The sequence below is a fragment of the Anolis sagrei genome, chromosome 9 (assembly GCF_037176765.1).
Source record: "Anolis sagrei isolate rAnoSag1 chromosome 9, rAnoSag1.mat, whole genome shotgun sequence".
Taxonomy (NCBI): Eukaryota; Metazoa; Chordata; class Lepidosauria; order Squamata; family Dactyloidae; genus Anolis; species Anolis sagrei.
Genome location: NC_090029.1, coordinates 31705428 through 31724832, shown reverse-complemented (window position 1 = coordinate 31724832; position 19405 = coordinate 31705428). Strand labels below are relative to the sequence as shown.

At 43.2% G+C, this 19405-nt stretch overlaps 1 protein-coding gene across 1 annotated transcript in view; it reads right to left on the bottom strand.

Moving 5' to 3' along the window:
- Positions 1–18524, bottom strand: part of SQOR (sulfide quinone oxidoreductase) — a 33273-nt gene extending 14749 nt beyond the window's left edge. The window contains exons 1-5 of the mRNA XM_067471425.1: positions 18390–18524; positions 7044–7316; positions 4967–5137; positions 1278–1331; positions 826–1020 (exon numbers count right to left, since the gene is read on the bottom strand). Of these exons, the coding sequence (XP_067327526.1) occupies positions 826–1020; positions 1278–1331; positions 4967–5137; positions 7044–7277 (654 nt within the window). The 5' untranslated portion in view covers positions 7278–7316; positions 18390–18524. The remainder of the gene's footprint in view (positions 1–825; positions 1021–1277; positions 1332–4966; positions 5138–7043; positions 7317–18389) is intronic.
- Positions 18525–19405: the final 881 nt, after the last annotated feature.

Here is a 19405-nt window from a genome sequence, read left to right as displayed (position 1 = left end):
GCGTCCTAGTCTCCAAGGAAGCAGAAAACAAGCCTCCCTGTGGCTTCCTCTCACATATTTATACATGGCTATCATATCTCCTCTCAGCCTTCTCTTCTTCAGGCTAAACATACCCAGCTCCTTAAACCGCTCCTCATAGGGCTTGTTCTCTAGACCCTGGAACATTTTAGTCACTCTTCTCCGGACACATTCCAGCTTATCAATATCTCTCTTGAATTGTGGTGCCCAGAATTGGACACAATATTCCAGGTGTGGTCTAACCAAAGCAGAATAGAGCATGGGGAGCACGACTTCCCTGGATCTAGACACTATGCTCCTCTTGATGCAGGCCAAAATCCCACTGGCTTTTTTTGCCGCCACATCCCATTGTTGGCTCATGTTCACCTTCCTCCCCACGAGGACTCCAAGATCTTTTTCACACGTACTGCTCTCGAGCCAGGCCTCATCGTCCCCCATTCTGTATCTTTGCATTTCATTTTTCCTGCCAAAGTGGAGTATTTTGCATTTGTCACTGTTGAACTTCATTTTGTTAGTTTTGGCCCATCATCTCTCTAATCTGTCAAGATCGTTTTGTGCTATGGTAATAATATAATATATTGTATTTACATTTTACTTGTAAGCCGCTCTGAGTCCCCTTCAGAGTGAGAAGGGTGGCACATAAATGTCGTAAATAAATAAATAAAGTGCTATATAATACTGATATTGTACTATGCTAACAATATAATATATTGTATGTATATATATCTTGCCAGCCGCTCTGAGTCCCCTTCGGGGTGAGAAGGGCGGCATAAAAATGATGTAAATAATAAATAAATAAATAAATACCTTTCGGAAGTACGCCTCTGACAAGTACATGATCTTTTGTGGTGCTCCGGCACACTTCACCGGAGTGTTCGGAAAGGTGAAAATGGCATTCCCTTCCTTGAAATCCTGCAGAGCTTTCCATGTCTTCTCGACTGTGTGAATGGAATAATTGGAACCTATTTTAGGTGAGTTAAAACCTTCGGGCAAGCCTTTGATCTGCAACAGAATAAAATCAGTGATGTAGTATTGACATCAAGGGTTTGGGCAACACAGAGCAGCAGCTTCCTTGAAACCTCTTCCTCTCATCTAGGGTATCAGGGCAAGTAGGGAAGCCTGCTTCAAACACACATCCCGCCCCTGACATATAATTCTTATTTTTCAAAAAGTGCACCCCTATTCAGGTGAAGGAAGCCTAAAAGGCCATTGACTACACTGGCAGATGGAGCTTTAGAAAAATGAAATGAAAAGCTTACCTTTTCAAAGTGCAGCTGGAGTCCAAGGGCAATGATCAAATACTTGTACGATATCTACAACATAAAACAGTCATTATGTTAAACATGCTCGCATTTAGCTCTGGCTATATCCGTATATTCCCTGTATTCCCTATAGTAACCTACGGATGTGAGAGCTGGACCTTCGGGAAGGCTGAGCGAAGGAAGAGAGATGCTTTTGAGCTGTGGTGTTGGAGGAAAGTTCTGAGAGTGCCTTGGACTGCGAGAAGATCCAACCAGTCCATCCTCCAGGAAATAAAGCCCGACTGCTCACTGGAGGGAAAGATACTAGAGACAAAGTGGAAGTCCTTTGGCCACATCATGAGGAGACAGCAAAGCCTGGAGAAGGGAATGATGCTGGGGAAAGTGGAAGGCAAAAGGAAGAGGGGCCGACCAAGGGCAAGATGGATGGATGGCATCCTTGAAGGGACTGGACTGACTTTGAAGGAGCTGGGGGTGGTGACGGCCGACAGGGAGCTCTGGCGTGGGCTGGTCCATGAGGTCACGAAGAGTCGGAGACAACTGAACGAATTAACAACAACATATCCGTATATAGGTACTTGCAAGTTATTACCTGGGACTGCTAGCCCCCAGTGGCGCAGTGGGTTAAACCCCTGTGCCAACAGGTCGCAGGTTCAAATTCGGGGAGAGGCGGATGAGCTCCCTCTATCAGCTCCAGCTCCTCATGCGGGGACATAAGAGAAGCCTCCCACAAGGATGATAAAAACATCACATCATCCGGGCATCCCTGGGCAACGTCCTTGCAGACGGCCAATTCTCTCACACCAGAAGCAACTTGCAGTTTCTCAAGTCGCTCCTGACACGACAAAAAAACAAAAACAAAACAAAACCTGGGACTGCAGGGAATCTCAGGAGAGACTCTGTTGCAGACAATAGTAATAATAATAATAATAATAATAATAAGAAGAAGAAGAAGAAGAAGAAGAAGAAGAAGAAGTAAAGGAAAGCCAAGAACCTGCTTTAATTGAAGTCAATAATCAGAAACTTCTCAAAGCACAGCAGACAAAGAACCAGTACAAGAAAACTGCACTCCAAACCAGAGCTGACAGCTGGCACAACAAAGCACTGCACGGACAGTTTCTTGACAAAATTGAAGGAAAAATTAACAAGGAGAAGACCTGGTGATGGCTAATGAATGGAACCCTGAAGAAGGAGGCAGAAAGAGGCTTGATTCTTGCAGCCCAGGAGCAAGACGTCAGAACCAATGCAATTAATGCCAGGATTGAAAAATTAGCTGATGACCCAGAATGCAGGCTGTGCCAGGAAGAAGATGAAACCATGGATCATCTCCTCAGCTGTTGCAAGAAAATAGCACAGACGGACTACAAACAGAGGCACAACTCTGTGGCCCAGATGATTCACTGGAACTTCTGCCACAAGTTCCGAAGTCAACAACCCAGAAGATTCGGATGGTCCAAAATGCAGCAGTCAGGCTGCTAGCGGGATCATCTATAAAATCCCATATTACACCGATTCTGCAACAACTGCTTTGGCTACCAATAGAACATCGGATCTTTTACAAGATACTGATCCTGACATTTAGAGCTCAAAATGGCCAAGGACCTTTATATCTTAGGGACCGCCTCATTCCTTTTCTCCATCAGTGGTCACCTCGATCTGCCCAGGAAAATCTCCTATACATACCAGGCCCTAGGGAGGGAGGTACACCTGGAAGCTACAAGGCATAGTAGAGCTTTTCCAACCTATGCTCCAATTCTGTGGAACTCATTGCTTCCATACATTAGAGCAATGTCGGAGTTGCGACCTTCTGTAAAGGCACTCAAGACTTGGCTGTTTGGTTGTGCATTTAAGTAATCCTATCTAATTTGCCAAATAGTTACTGTTGAATGTTTTTATATTGTGTAAATGCTATTTTAGATTGTAAGTCACTTGGAGCACCTTGGTGGAGAGCGACTAATTAAGAAATAAAGTGAAGTGCAATGAAGTACCACCTGCCAGCAGTAAAGAATTGGTGGGACCATAAACCCGCAAAGGTCGTGGAAAATGAACATGCAAAAATACTGTGGGACTTTCAAATCCAAATCCAAGTTTTGGAACACAACATGCCAGACATCACGATTGTGGAAAAGAAAAAAGTCTGGATGATTGATGTTGCCATTCCAGCTGACAGCCGCATTGAGGAAAAACAACAGGAAAAACTCAACCGCTATCAAGACTCAAAATCGAACTGCAAAGGCTTTGGCATCAACCAGTACAGGTGGTCCCAGTGGTCATTGGTGCACTGGATGCCGTGCCAAAAGATCTCAGCCGGCATTTGGAAATAATAAACATCGACAAAATCACAAGCCTATAAAGCCCTAAATGGTTCTGGCCCTAACTTACCTCTCCGAACGCATCTCCTCCTATGAACCAACTAGGACATTAAGATCATCTGGGGAGGCCCTGCTCTCGGTCCCGCCTGCATCACAGAGAGACGAGAGACAGGGCCTTCTCAGTGGTGGCCCCTCGGCTGTGGAACGCCCTTCCTACAGATATCAAATCAGCCCCCTCCCTGTTGGCGTTTCGGAGGAAAGTGAAAACCTGGCTGTTCGAACAAGCATTCGATTAAGCAGTGTAATTGAATATAGGAATACGGAATAATGGATGATGAGATTGGATTTTACTGATGAGACGCTAATGATTGTTATCTTGATGTTTAATCGTTGATGATGCTACTGTTTTTAACTGTCCCATATTTGTTTTGTGATGTTTTTGCATTGAATTTTGCTGTTGTTAACCGCTTTGAGTTATAAATGAAGTAAATAAATAAATAATAAATAATAATAAATCTGTCAACTTACTTGGATCTGCGCACATCATTCAAAAATACATCACACAGTCCTAGATGCATGGGAAGTGTTCGACTTGTGATTTTGTGACACAAAATCCAGCATATAGATCTTGTTTGCTGTGACATATTGTGGTTTTGTGTCAGTAAAAATAATAATAATAATTTATTTATACCTCGCACCATCTCTCCAAAGGGGACTTGGGGCGAGTAGAACTTATGCGCAAGGTAAACACACAGTCGATTGCAAATAAAATAATGAATGCCACAAAGGAAGGACTATTGTAACTTGCCTTTCTGTTTCAAAATATTCTCTAAGTAAATGTAAAATGATCAAGGGTCTGGAGAACAAGCCCTATGAGGAGCGGCTTAGGGAACTGGGCATGTTTAGCCTGAAGAAGAGAAGGCTGAGAGGAGATATGAGAGCCATGTATAAATATGTGAGAGGAAGCCACAGGGAGGAGGAGGGAGCAAGCTTCCTTTCTGCTTCCCTGGAGACTAGGACGCAAGGGAACAATGGCTTCAAACTACAAGAGAGGAGATTCCATCTGAACATGAGGAAGAACTTCCTGACTGTGAGAGCCGTTCAGCAGTGGAACTCTCTGCCCCGGAGTGTGGTGGAGGCTCCTTCTTTGGAAGCTTTTAAACAGAGGCTGGATGGCCATCTGTCAGGGGTGATTTGAATGCAATATTCCTGCTTCTTGGCAGAATGGGGTTGGACTGGATGGCCCAGGAGGTCTCTTCCAACTCTTTGATTCTATGATTCTATGATTCTATAAGGCGTTCCTATAAAAAAATTCTGAGACAACCAATTGACTAGACAATTCAAGAATGACGTGATCTTGGGAATGAAACGGACTACCTTTTGGTTGTTCTCCAAATGGACGCAGTTCTTGTCTGGATCTAGTTTTTGCACTCTGGACTGAATCCACTTCACCCCGGAAGGAATCACACTCGCCGTGGGATGCGAAGAAGGCGCCAGCTGTTTTGCCCCAGCCCCGACCAAAGTCCAGAGCGGCTGGTAATAGTGGTTCTGAAAGAGACACAGCATGCCGCTTGGGATCAAAGCTGACATTGGTACAAAAACGATATAAGGACCTCATCACACTAGAAAATGAATCCACTTTAAATTTGGTTTCTGCCTCCTGCAGAATTATGGGGTTTGCAGTTTAGTGAGGTTGTTAAAGGCTCCTCCCTAAACTACAAACCCCAGAATTCTGTAGGAAGCAGAAACCAGATTTAAAGTGGATTCACTCTCTAGTGTGATGAGGCAATAGCCATGCTTTCTAAGAAGTACAAGGGTTGAATGAAAAGTAATGCCTCCAACTTCGTAACTCCTCAACAGATGACGGTACTGGTATGCGGCAGGTACTGGCTTGTTCAGTAGACTCTCCTCTACAGTTCCTATTTGGCGGGAAGCCTTAGGATTGAACGGTTGTGTTGTTAAAGTGTGGAGTATGGAACCCAATGTAGACGGTCGTTCAATGCAATTTAAGCAACGTGCAGTCATTGAATTCTTGACAGTAGAAGGTGTCACCCTAAAGGAGATTAATCAGAGAACGCAAGCTGTTGATGGTGATTGTGTTGATGTGAGTACTGTGCGTTGTTTGGCGAGTCAGTTTAAAGATGTTGAGGTGGGAACATCTGACTTGCGGGACAAACAAAGAGTTGGACGTCCTGTGACAGCAACCGCTGAGTTTCACCAGCAAAAGGTTGACAGATTGATTCAGGACGATCGTTGTCTCACTCAGAGAGAAATTTCAAGCATAATCGTCATTTCACAAGAATGTGTGAGTCACATTATTGCTTTGCTTGGCTATCAGGAGATCGGTGCACAATGGGTTGCGGAAACAGAGTGTCGACTTCTTCCGTGACGGCTTCAGAAAACTTGTTCATTGTTGGCAGAAATGTATCCAATTGTCTGGTAATTATGTCGAAAAGTGAATAGTAGTAGTTAAAGAGCACATTCTAAGGATTATTTCTGCGTTTGATTTATTAAAATATTCTCATCCAAACCCAAGTGACAAAGGTGGAGGCATTACTTTTCATCCAACCCTCTTAGCATACTAGCAGTCCTTGCCAAAATTACAGTTATACAACAAAAATAATTTTATGTTTGGGGGTCACCACAACATGAGGAACTGTATGAAGGGAATATTGTGTCCAATTCTGGGCACCACAATTCAAGAGAGATATTGACAAGCTGGAATGTGTCCAGAGGAGGGCGACTAAAATGATCAAGGGTCTGGAGAACAAGCCCTATGAGGAGCGGCTTAAGGAGCTGGGCATGTTTAGCCTGAAGAAGAGAAGGCTGAGAGGAGATATGATAGCCATGTATAAATATGTGAGAGGAAGCCACAGGGAGGAGGGAGCAAGCTTGTTTTCTGCTTCCTTGGAGACTAGGACGCGGAACAATGGCTTCAAACTACAAGAGAGGAGATTCCATCTGAACATGAGGAAGAACTTCCTGACTGTGAGAGCTGTTCAGCAGTGGAACTCTCTGCCCCGGAGTGTGGTGGAGGCTCCTTCTTTGGAAGCTTTTAAGCAGAGGCTGGATGGCCATCTGTCGGGGGTGCTTTGAACGCGATTTTCCTGCTTCTTGGCAGAATGGGGTTGGACTGGATGGCCCATGAGGTCTCTTCCAACTCTTTGATTCTATGATTCTAAGGGGTTGCGGTATTAGGAAGGTTGAGAAACACTGGTGTAGACAGAGGAACAATTGGGAAACTGCTACCCTTTGCTTCTCCTCCAGCACCAATTACCTAAGAGACATCAGAGTAGAGTGCAGTACAGTCAACGCTATCTATGAGTTTATGGTAGAAGACACTAGAGTGCAGCATAGCCAGTGCTATGGATGAGTTTATGCTAGAGGCCACTACAAGTATTGATGCTTCTTCACTTCCAACATAGAGTAGAGAGGGAGTAAAGCACGTTCTTACCTCCTGAGGCTCAACCACGGCCACGTTGCCCGCGCCCACTTTCCGCTTCATGCGTGCGCTCATGCTGATTCCTCCCGTGCCTCCGCCGAGCACCAGGACTTCGTAGTAATCCTTGGCAGCACAACTGGCGGTTGTATGGAGTTGGGACGGACCCATTTTCGGGATTCCTATCCTGAGTAACGGAGCCAGAGACCGGGAACAAGGGCAGGAGTACATTCTCCCAAGGGCTGCCATCTTCGGCCACCGTCAACTGCTGACGTAATCCGAAAAGCACTGCGAACATAAAAAAGGAAATGGTGCTTTGGCTGTTTTGTTTTTATTACACCTTTTATTGAATGCCAAGAACTTCCCTGGGTTATTTGAAAGATTACCACAAATATTTCAATCAAAACTTCATAAAAGCCCGTACCTTGGGAAATCTGACTTGACCATGGTAGTCCATGCTCTGGTTACATCCCAAATAGACTACTGCAATGCACTCTACATGGGGCTGCCTTTGATGACTGCTCTGAAGCGTCCAACAGACAGATTGCTAACAGGAGCAGCACTCAGGGAGCACACAATTCCTCTGCTGTGCCAGCTCCACTGGCTGCCAGTTTGCTACCGGGCACAATTTGCTGGCTTTAGCCTATAAAGCCCTAAACCAGTGGTTCTCAACCTTGGGTCCCCAGATGTTTTTGGCCTACAACTCCCAGAAATCCCAGCCAGTATACCAGCTGTTAGGATTTCTGGGAGTTGAAGGCCAAAAACATCTGGGGACCCCAGGTTGAGAACCACTGCCCTAAACGGTTCTGGCCCAACTTACCTGTCCAAATGCATCTCCCCTTATGAACCCTCCAGGACATTAAGATCACCTGGGGAGACCCTGCTCTCGGTCCTGCCTTCGTCACAAGTACGGCTGGCGGGGACGAGCGACAGGGCCGTCTCAGCGGTGGCCCCTCAGCTATGGAACGCCCTCCCTAAGGATATCAGATCGGCCCCCTCCCTTTTAACATTTCGAAAGAGAGTCATTTCCAAATACAGTGTAATAGACATAGGTGTGCTGGTACAGCTGTACCAGGAGCTCCATTTCTGTTTGCTTTTGCATGTAATGTTTATTGCAGTCCTAAGTTTCAGGGACCCTGCAGATAGGTGGCTTCTTTTGGCTGCAATCATAGGGCAAGCCACCTGTCAATAATAGTTAGGTTCCCTGGTTCCACCCCTTTTTGAGTTTTGGAGGGAACAGGAGTCATTTTGAGTTAGTTCTCACAGAGAAGCCTTTTGCACAGGACATAGAATGAAGTGGCTACTGTAGAAAAGCTTCGTCTTTTACAGCTTGGCCGGGGTTATACAGCCCTACAGCTTGGCCGGGAGACATACAGCCACAGCTTGGCTGAGGGACTTCAGCCAGCCATCACTGGGAAGTGAACATCTTCCTCCTCCTGGAAGTTCTGCAAAGTCTCTGTTTGCTAAGGGCCCTTCACGGCAACCATAAAGCAGATTGGACCGGGTGTAGGGGTCCCACGCCAACAGAAGAGAAGACAGATTGCCCAGGTAGAGGTCGGAGATTTTCCCAACAGTGAAGGAACAGTTGCCTGCCTTTAGACTAGCCTATAGACAGTTAAGAAAGCTTGAAAGTACCTGTTTGTTTCATCAATAAAGAATTTTGTTGGATTTACTTTAAGCATTCTAAAGACTCTGTTTGGGGGAATCTAAGGGCCTTTAATCTGAGGCAGCCCTGGCATCCCGTTGGGCACAAAGAATTTATGTCCTGTGTACAGTCTAATGCACAGGCCCAGCGTGCGACAGCACAATAGGAGAATGGAATGGTTGGACGATGTGATTGGACAATGTTTTTAATAGGAGACCCTGATGTTCATGTTTTTATTGATTTTATTATGGTTTTATTACCGATTGTCTTTATTGTGTTGAAATTGTATTTTATGGTCTTGGCACCCACTGTAAACCGCCCCGAGTTGCCTGCGGGCTGAGAGGGACGGTATATAAATAGAGTGAATAAGTAAATAAATAGATAGATAGATAAATGATATTATTAGCTAAGAATGCAACAGAGGACTATGGTAGGCAGATGGCCCTCTTTCATTCATCCCCAAAATGTTGGGAACCACTGCACTACAGCATCCTTGTTAGATGGCCCTATAAAAAGGTAACGGCATCAGTTGCTGAAAGTATTGAGTTATTCAGTTCTTGTGGGTTTTTTCGGGCTACATGGCCATGTTCTAGAGGCATTTCTCCTGACGTTTCGCCTGCATCTATGGCAAGCATCCTCCGAGGTGAGGTCTGCTGGAACTGGGAAAAAAGGGGTTTATATATCTGTGGAATGACCAGGGTGAGACAAAGGGCTTTTGTAAGTTGGGCTAGGTGTGAATCTTTCAACTGACCACCTTGATTAGCATACAATGGGCTGACTGTGCCTGGAGCGAACTCTTCTTGAAAGGTGATTAGATGTCCCTGCCTGTTTTCCTCTCTGCTGTTTTTGCTGTTGCAATTTTAGAATTTTTTAATACTGGTAGCCAGATTTTGTTCATTTTCATGGTTTATTCCTTTCTGTTGAAATTATTGAGTTATTGCTTCAAAGAAAGAAAGAAAGACCCCAGTGGTTCGCCCAGATAAAGAGAGAAGCACGTCTTAGTTTTAACGTTATAGCATCTGAGTGTGACGGCACAGTCCACGGAGAGCCTTCTTTCGCCAGTTTTCTCTTCTGCTCTGGATTGTGTTTTTACGCTATATTATTATTATTATTATTATTATTATTATTATTATTATTATTATTATTATAGCATTCCCAACTTGGTTGTGGCAGAGTAAATGAACAAAGTAGATACCGGGACTCTCGTTATGCTGAGATCCATAGTCCTACTCTGAGCATTCCCAATCCAGTTGTGACAACATCAAATAAGCTATTCAAGTCGCTCTGCCTAAACTTCCATGTCCAAAGGCCATGAAGGAAAGAGCTCATTTTTGCACAGCACGGTCATATATTCAAAGGCAATAAAAGGACTGACTATCCCTATTCCAGTCTTTGCAGTGAGAGCATAAATATGTAACCCAGCACCACACAGAGATGCTTTATGGCTTTGTAAACAGAGTTTGGAAAAGACCGCACCTTTTCGACCATTTCTTTCTTTACGAGGCTATATAGAGCTTAATGATTAAACGGCGGCTTTCGTCCAAATGGAAAAAGCAGGATAAACACCTTGTTTTGTGTGTACAACAGCTCAGCAGGCTTCAGAACAACTGTGGACTAAGATGCAGATCAAAATGCACTCTGGCCCCTTCTATGCTGCCATATCAAATCCAGATTATCTGCTTTGAACCACATTATCTGGCAGTATAGACCCATATAATTTGGTTTAAAGCAAATAATGTGGTTTATCTGCTTTGATAATCTGGATTATATGGCAGTGTAGAAGGTGTTAGAGCATGTAAAAAAAATCAGTTGGTGAGTGTGTTAACTGCAAATGCAAAGCATGAAGCTGATTGGTTGGGCCTTGCCCAAGAAGCTAACTGAGCCTGGGAGTTTTGGCAACAGTTACATATTTAGGTTTTTAGCTCTGCAGGAATAGTGCAGGAACAGAGAGAGCCAGTTTGTATTTTTGTTTTTTGGCTGTTTGAAGAAGATCTCTCACATGGATACCTAAAGACCGTTTGAATCTCTCCCACAAATGAACATTACATACATACATACACACACACACACACACACACACACACACACACACACATATATATATCTTCCACCATTTCATATTTGAGTGTGGTCCAGATGAAAATAGTTATGAACTACATAGAATATAGACCAGGCACGGGTCAACTTGGGCCCTCCGGGTGTTTTGGACTTCAACTCCCAGAATTCCTAACAGCCTCAGGCCCCTTCCTTTACCCCCTCAAGACAGAAAAAGTGGGATGTTTTGAAGGCAGAGGATGAAATCTGATCAGTTGGAGTATATGCAATAACATCCTGAAAATTAAAACAAACTTTGTTTATATTCTACCTTTTCTTCCATCCTGGATTACATAATAATAATAATAATAATAATAATAATATTTTTGTTGTTCATTCGTTCAGTCATCTCTGACTCTTCGTGACCTTATGAACCAGCCCTCGCCAGAGCTCCCTGTCAGCCGTCACCACCCCCAGCTCCTTCAAGGTCAGTCCAGTCGCTTCAAGGATGCCATCCATCCATCTTGCCCTTGGTTGGCCCCTCTTCCTTTTGCCTTCCACTTTCCCCAGCATCATTCCCTTCTCCAGGCTTTGCTGTCTCCTCATGATGTGGCCAAAGGACTTCCACTTTGTCTCTAGTCTCCTTCCCTCCAGTGAGCAGCCGGGCTTTATTTCCTGGAGGATGGACTGGTTGGATCTTCTCGCAGTCCAAGGCACTCTCAGGACTTTCCTCCAACACCACAGCTCAAAAGCATCGATCTTCCTTCGCTCAGCCTTCCCTAAAGTCCAGCTCTCACATCCGTAGGTTACTACAGGGAAGACCATGGCTTTGACTAGGCAATGGATCTTTGTTGCCAGTCTGATGTCTCTACTCTTTACTATTTTATCGAGACTGGACATTGCTCTCCTCCCAAGAAGGAAGCGTCTTCTGATTTCCTGGCCACAGTCTGCATCTGCACTCATCTTCCCACCTAGAAATACAAACCCTGTCACTGCCTCCACGATTTCTCCCTCTATTTTCCAGCTGTCAATCATTCTTGTTGCCATAATCTTGGTTTTTTTGATGTTTAGCTGCAACCCGGCTTTTGCGCTTTCTTCTTTCACCTTGATTAGAAGGCTCCTCAGCTCCTCCTCGCTTTCGGCCATCAGAGTGGTGTCATCTGCATATCTGAGGTTGTTAATGTTTCTTCCAGCCATTTCCACCCCAGCTTTGCATTCCTCAAGCCCCGCACATCCTCGCATGATGTGTTCTGCATACAAGTTAAAAATGTTGGGTGAGAGGATGCAGCCTTGCCGTACGCCTTTCCCAATCTTGAACCCGTCTCCTGTTCCGTGGTCAGTTCTGACTGTTGCTCCTTGGTCCTTGTACAGATTCCTCAGGAGAGAGGGAAGGAGGCTTGGGATGCCCATCCCACCAAGAACTTGCCACAATTTATGATGATCCACACAGTCAAAGGCTTTAGAAGAGTCAATGAAGCAGAAATAGATGTTTTTCTGGAACTCCCTGCCTTTCTCCATTCTCCAGCATCCGGATATTGGCAATCTGGTCTCTCGTTCCTCTGCCTTTTCTAAACCCAGCTTGAACATCTGGCAACTCTCGCTCCATGTATATTATTATTATTATTATTATTATTATTACTGCTACTTTAGAATGTGTATTATTATTGTTATTATTACTACTTTAGAATTTGTATTATTATTCTTATTATTCTTACTTTAGAATTTGTAATCCAACAGGCACGGCTTTTCTGAGCATCGAACCCATGTCATTTCCTGAGCGTCAGTACAACATGCAATAAATCACATCACTGCAGAACACATTGTTCAATCTTTGCAGGCGGATTGGGAAATTCAGGAAACTTTGGCCGTTGCCTATGTCCTCTCCAGCCACAGTCGTGACATGTTTAGTTTCAGAATTATGGCTGCAAAGACGTCAGATCTAAACAGATCTCTAGCACTACATTAAAATGATTCAGAGCAGGAAAGCAAATACATGAAGTCCTGAAATTTGGTTTACTCAACACAATACCCAAGCCAAAGGTAGGCATGCAAAGGCCTCGGTTTCCTCCTGCGTAGGGCTGAACGGAGGACTGAACTGAATACATTTCAAGTCTGCAATGATTCTACTGTAAATGTAAACAACCTAAATGTAAACTAATGTAAACAACCATGGCTATATAGCAGGCACGGGCAAACTCCAACTCTCACAATTCCTAACAGCCAGTAGGAATTCCAGACAAGAAACAATCAAGGCCAACTAATCCCCTCCCAACAAAGGATTCCCCAAAACAGTAGGAAGCCAGACCTTGAATCTGCTAAGACATTCAATGCTAATGAAGCATTTGCCTAGTTTCCAACAGACCTCACAACCTCTGTGGACGCCTGCCATAGATGCCGGCGAAACGTCAGTTGAGAATGCTTCTGGAACATGGCCATACAGCCCGGAAAACTCACAACAACCTAGTGATTCCAGACAAGAAAGCCTTCGACAGGACTTTAAATGCTTTGAGGATCTAACTAACGCACTATACACCGGAAATTATAATATCCTAATGATGCATAAATCCAAACATAATTATAGCCTGCTGTTGGGAATTGTGGGAGTTGGAGTCCAAAACACCCGGAGGGCCCAAGTTTTCCCTTACTTAGTTTATAGAGGACTAGCCATCCCCTGCCACACGTTGCAGTGGCCTAGTCAGTGTATATGTGTTTTGTGTGTGTGTATATGTATATATGTGTGTTTGCGTATATACATATATGTGTGTGTGTGTGTGTGTGGTTTTGCACATGTGTTGTAATGTATTTATATTTTGTTGCCTTTTTAAGTCCTTTCCACTGTGTTTTTTAGTGTTTTTATGAGTGATGGTCACTCGTTGGCCTGAGAGGTGTCTTGTGTCCAAATTTGGTGTCAATTCGCCCAGTGGTTTTTGAGTTATGTTAATCCCACAAACGAACATTACATTTTTATTTATATAGATTTTAATGGTGTATTTCATATTGTATTTAATAATCTGATTTGAAAGAACCTAAAATAATCCCAAATCTTGTGTGACTGTGGAGCAGAACAGACAACTCCGCATCTATATGCTTGTCCACTGTGCCCTGCCTCATGTACAGAGGAGGAATTTGTTGGAGGCTACACACAATGCCGTTGCTGTTGCCTGTTTTTGATCAAAAAACATTTAGATGCCTGTGCTCCTTCTGTTTTTTTTCAGTTTTATATTAATTTATGCAATGCTTTTGATACGAAATAAATAAAATCTGATTTGTATGCATGTATGTTTGTCCTGCATATGAAAGACCTATGGCCTAAACATTAAACAACAACTACTACTACAATAGGACTCTCAAGTCAATGTAGAACTCATGGTATGCTTTAAGAATAATAGCATCATTACGATCAGTATAATCAGTTATGATAATTATCACTATTATTATCAATATTACATTATTATTGCTGTTGTTGTAAGACTGATGAGCAAACTGAGCATTATTATTATTATTATTATTATTATTATTATTATTATTATTATTATTATTATGAGCAGTCCCCTGCCAGGCGTTGCTGTGGCCCAGTCTGGTGATCTGGAAAAGTAATGAGAAAAGGTTGGTTTCTAATATGTGTAATGTCTTTATGCTGTGGGTAAACAGTATTTCTTACCGTTTCTTTGTCAGTGTTGATGTAGAAATTGTCAGAATTGCCTAATCTGTAGCATATATCATATAATTGCCTTCTTTAGGGGTCCCTTTCAAATTTTTGATACTATATCTCTTTGTGTTTTAATCATATATATTGATCTATATCTCTGGCTGGATGGCTCTTTGTCAGGAGGGCTTTGATGATGTTTTCTTGCCCTGGTGAAGGGAGGTGGACTGGATGGCCTTAAGTGTTTTCTATTGGTCATGGGGGATCTGTGTGGGAAGTTTGCCCCAATTCTGTTGTTTGTGGGGTTCAGAATGCTCTTTATTTGTAAGCAAACTATAAATCCCAGTAACTACAACTCCCAAATGTCAAGGTCTATTTCCCCCAAACTCCATCTATGTTCATATTTGGGTATATGGAATATTCGTGCCAAGTTTGGTCCAGATCCATCATTACTTGAGTCCACAGTGCTCTCTGGATGTAGTTGAATTACAACTCCCAAACTCAAGGTCAATGCCCACCAGACCCTTCCAACATTTTCTGTTGGTCATGGGAGTTCTGTGTGCCAAGTTTGGTTCGATTACATTGTTGGTGGAGTTTGGAATGCTCTTTGATAGTAGGTGAACTATAAATCTCAGTAACTACAATTCCCAAATGTCAAGGTCTATTTCCCCAAACTCCATTGTGTTCATATTTGGGTATATGGAATATTCGTGCCAAGTTTGGTCCAGATCCATCATTACTTGAGTCCACAGTGCTCTCTGGATGTAGTTGAACTACAACTCCCAAACTCAAGGTCAATGCCCACCAAACCCTTCCAGTATTTTCTGTTGGTCATGGGAGTTCTGTGTGCCAGGTTTGGTTCAATTCCATCATTGGTGGAGTTCAGAATGCTCTTTGATTCTAGGTGAACTATAAATCCCAGCAACTACAACTCTCAAATGGCAAAATCAAATTTTTGGAGTGATGGTCACTCTTTGGGTTACTAGGTGTCTTGTGGCCAAATTTGGTGTCAATTTGCCCAATTGTTTTTTAGTTATGTTGATCCCACAAACCAACATTATATTTATATTTATATGTGTGTGTTTGTGTGTGTGTGCTGAAACCAAATGAAAACCTTTTTTTATAGTGGATTTTTGTGAGTTTTAAAGGCTGTATAGGCCATGTTCCAGAAGCATTTTTTTTTAAAAAAAGTGACCAGACAGAGCTCCTAAGCACGTGCAGAGTACCATTTCTTTTCATTCTTGGGCCTGTTCAAGCCAGGAAAAATCTGAGTATATACATAGGCCATTCCTTTTTATTGCTGGTCTCTTCAAACCAGGAAAATCAAGCATGATCTGGGGCCCCACCATTAATGCCATCTTAAATCCAGATTATATTATTATATATGCAATATCGTACTAATAATAATATGATATTATAATTATATATTTTATATTACATGTAATATGACTAGTAATATTACAATATAATGGTATAGTGCAATAGAGTAATATTTAATACTGATATTGTATTATAAATCCCAGCAACCACAACTCCTAAATGTCAAGGTCTATTTTCTCCAAACTCCACCAATGTTTACATTTGGGCATATTGAGCATTCGTGCCAAATTTGGTCCAGATCCATCAATGTTTGCGTCCACACTGCTCTCTAGATGTAGGTGGACTACAACTCCAAAATTCAAGGTCAGTGCCTATCAAACCCTTCCAGTATTTTCTGTTGTTCATGGGAGTCCTGTGTACCAAGTTTGGTTCAATTCCATCATTGGTGGAGTTCAGAATGCTATCTGATTGTGGGTGAACTATAAATCCCAGTAACTACAACTCCCAAATGTCAAGGTCTATTTTCCCCAAATATGGAGTATTTGTACCAGGTTTGGTCCAGATCCATCATTGTTTGAGTTCACGGTGCTCTCTGGATGGAGGCAAACTACAACTCTCAAAGTCAATGCCCACCAAACCCTTCCAGTGTTTTCTGTTGGTCATGGGAGTTCTGTGTACCCAAGTTTGGTTCAATTCCATCATTGGTGGAGTTCGGAATGCTCTTTGATCGTAGCTGAACTATTAATTCCAGTAACTACAACTCCCAAATGTCAAGGTCTATTTTCCCCAAGCTCCACCAGTGTTCATATTTGGGCAAATGGAGTATTTGTACCAAGTTTGGTCCAGATCCATCATTGTTTGAGTTCACTGTGCTCTCTGGATGGAGGCGAACTACAACTCCCAAACTCAATGTCAATACCCACCAAACCCTTCCAGTGTTTTCTGTTAATCACGATGGAATTGATGGTTCAGTTCCATCATTGGTGAAGTTTGGAATGCTCTTTGTAGGTAAACTATAAATCCCAGCAACTACAACTCCCAAATTTATGGCCACTCTTTGGGTTAGTACAGTGGTTCTCAATGTTCCTAATGCCGCGACCCCTTAATACAGTTCCTCATGTTGTGGTGACCCCCAGCCATTAAATTATTTTCGTTGCAACTTCATAATTGTAACTTTGCTCCTGTTCTGAATCGTTATGTAAATATCTGATATGCAGAATGTATTCTCATTCACTGGACCAAATTTGGGTCAAATACCCAATATACCCAAATTTGAATACTGGTGGGGTTGGGATGGGAGAATTGGTGGGAGAATAGGAGGATGGGGTTTGGTGGGCGCTGACCTTGAGTTTGGGAGTTGTAGTTCAGCTACATCCAGAGAGCACTGTGGGCTCAAACAATGATGGGTCTGTACCAAACTTGGCACAAATGCTCCATATGCCCAAATATGTACACTGGTGAAGTTTGGGGGAAATAGACCTTGACATTTGGGAGTTGTAGTTGCTGGGATTTATAGTTCACCTACATTCAAAGAGCATTCTGAACTACACCAATGATGGAATTGAACCAAACTTGGCACACAGAGCTCCCATGACCAATAGAATATACTTGGAAGGGTTTGGTGGGCAATGACCTTGGGTTTGGGAGTTGTAGTTCACCTAGATCCAGAGAGCATTGTGGACTCAAACAATGATGGATCTGGATCAAACTTGGCACGAATGTTCAATATGCCCAAATATGTACACTGGTGAAGTTTGGGGGAAACAGACCTTGACATTTGGGAGGTGTAGTTGCTGGGATTTATAGTTCACTTACATTCAAAGAGCATTCTGAACTACACCAATGATGGAATTGAACCAAACTTGGCACACAGAGCTCCCATGACCAATAGAATATACTTGGAAGGGTTTGGTGGGCATTGACCTTGAGTTTGGGAGTTGTAGTTCACCTACATCCAGAGAGCATTGTGGACTCAAACAATGATGGATCTGGATCAAACTTGGAACGAATGTTCAATATGCCCAAATGTGAACACTGGTGAAGTTTGAGGAAAATAGACTTTGTAGTTGCTGGGATTTATAGTTCACACACTACCAAACAGCATTCTGAAGCCCACCAACGATAGAATTAGGCCAAATTTCCCACTCGGAACTCCCATGACCAACAAAAAGTACTGTCTGTGATAGTCTTTGGCGACCCCTCTGACACCCCCTCGCGACCCCTTCAGGGGTCCCGACCCCCAGGTTGAGAACCACTGGGTTAGTAGGTGTGTTATGGCCAAATCTGGCAGCAATTCGTCCAGCGGATTTCGGGTTTATGGGGTCACTCAAAACAATATATATATATAGATAGATTTTAATGGTGTATTTCGAATTGTATACATCTATTTGTATGTATGTATGTGTTTGTCCTGTATGTGGAAGACCTATGGCCTAAGCATTAAACAGCAACTACTACTACTACTACAATAGGACTCTCAAGCCAATGCAGACCTCATGGTATGCTCTAGTAATAATTATCATTATGATCAGTATAATCACAATTAGTGATCACTATTATTATTATCACTGTTGTTATCAATATTTCATTATTATTGCTATTATTGTTGTTGTTGTTGCTGTTGTTATTATTATTCAAAGTGGCTCATAGCCCCAAACAATGTTATTCTTGGTTCAAAGTGAGGATGAGACCAACAGGTGCAATCTTGCCTGCTTACCTGGCTGAAGTGGGAAGGGGGCGCCCTCGCCGGGAAGAGCCCACCAACTCGCCCGTCGCTCTGGTTCCTTTCCCGGCTTGGCGTCCCGCCTGAGTCCCCTTCCCTCTCTCCCTCCGTCCAGGGCCTCGCCTATCCAAAGGCAATGGCGCAAGAGCGGCTGCTCAGGGCGAGGCGGAGCAAAGAGGACCCGCCCCCTCTTTGGGGAGGGAATGGCCTCTGAGCGTGTGCAGAGCGCCCTTTGATTTGTTTTCATCCCTGGAAAGGGCCTCTGGGAAGCATTTTGAGTATGGAAGTTTCCTTTTCACCCAATGGAAATGGCAGATTAAGGACCTCAAAGGGAAGGAAGTTTGGTTTAAGTCTCTCCTTTTGGGAGTTGTAGTTGCTGGGATTTATAGTGCACCCTACAATCAAAGAGCATTCTGAACTCCACCAGTAATGGAACTGGGCTCAAACAATGATGGATCTGGACCAAACTTGGCACGAATACTCCATTTGCCCAAATATGAACACAGATGGAGTTTGGGAAAAATAGACCTTGACATTTGGGAGTTGTAGTTGCTGGGATTTATAGTTCACCTATAATCAAAGAGAATTCTGAACTCCACCAATGATGGAACTGAACCAAATGTGGTACACAGGACTCCCATGCCCAATAGAAAACACTAGAAGGGTTTGGTAGGCATTGACCTTGAGTTTGGGAGTTGTAGTTCGCCTCCATCCAGAGAGCACTGTGGACTCAAACGATGATGGAATTGGACCAAACTTGGCATGAATACTCAATATGCCCAAATATGAACACAGATGGAGTTTGGGGAAAATAGACCTTGACATTTGGGAGTTGTAGTTACTGGGATTTATAGTTCACCTACAATCAAAGAGCATTCTGAACTCCACCAATGATGGAATTGAACCAAACTTGGCACACAGAATTCCCATTACCAACAGAAAACTCTAGAAGGGTTTGGTGGGCATTTACCTTGAGTTTGGGAATTGTAGTTCAAATACATTCAGAGAGA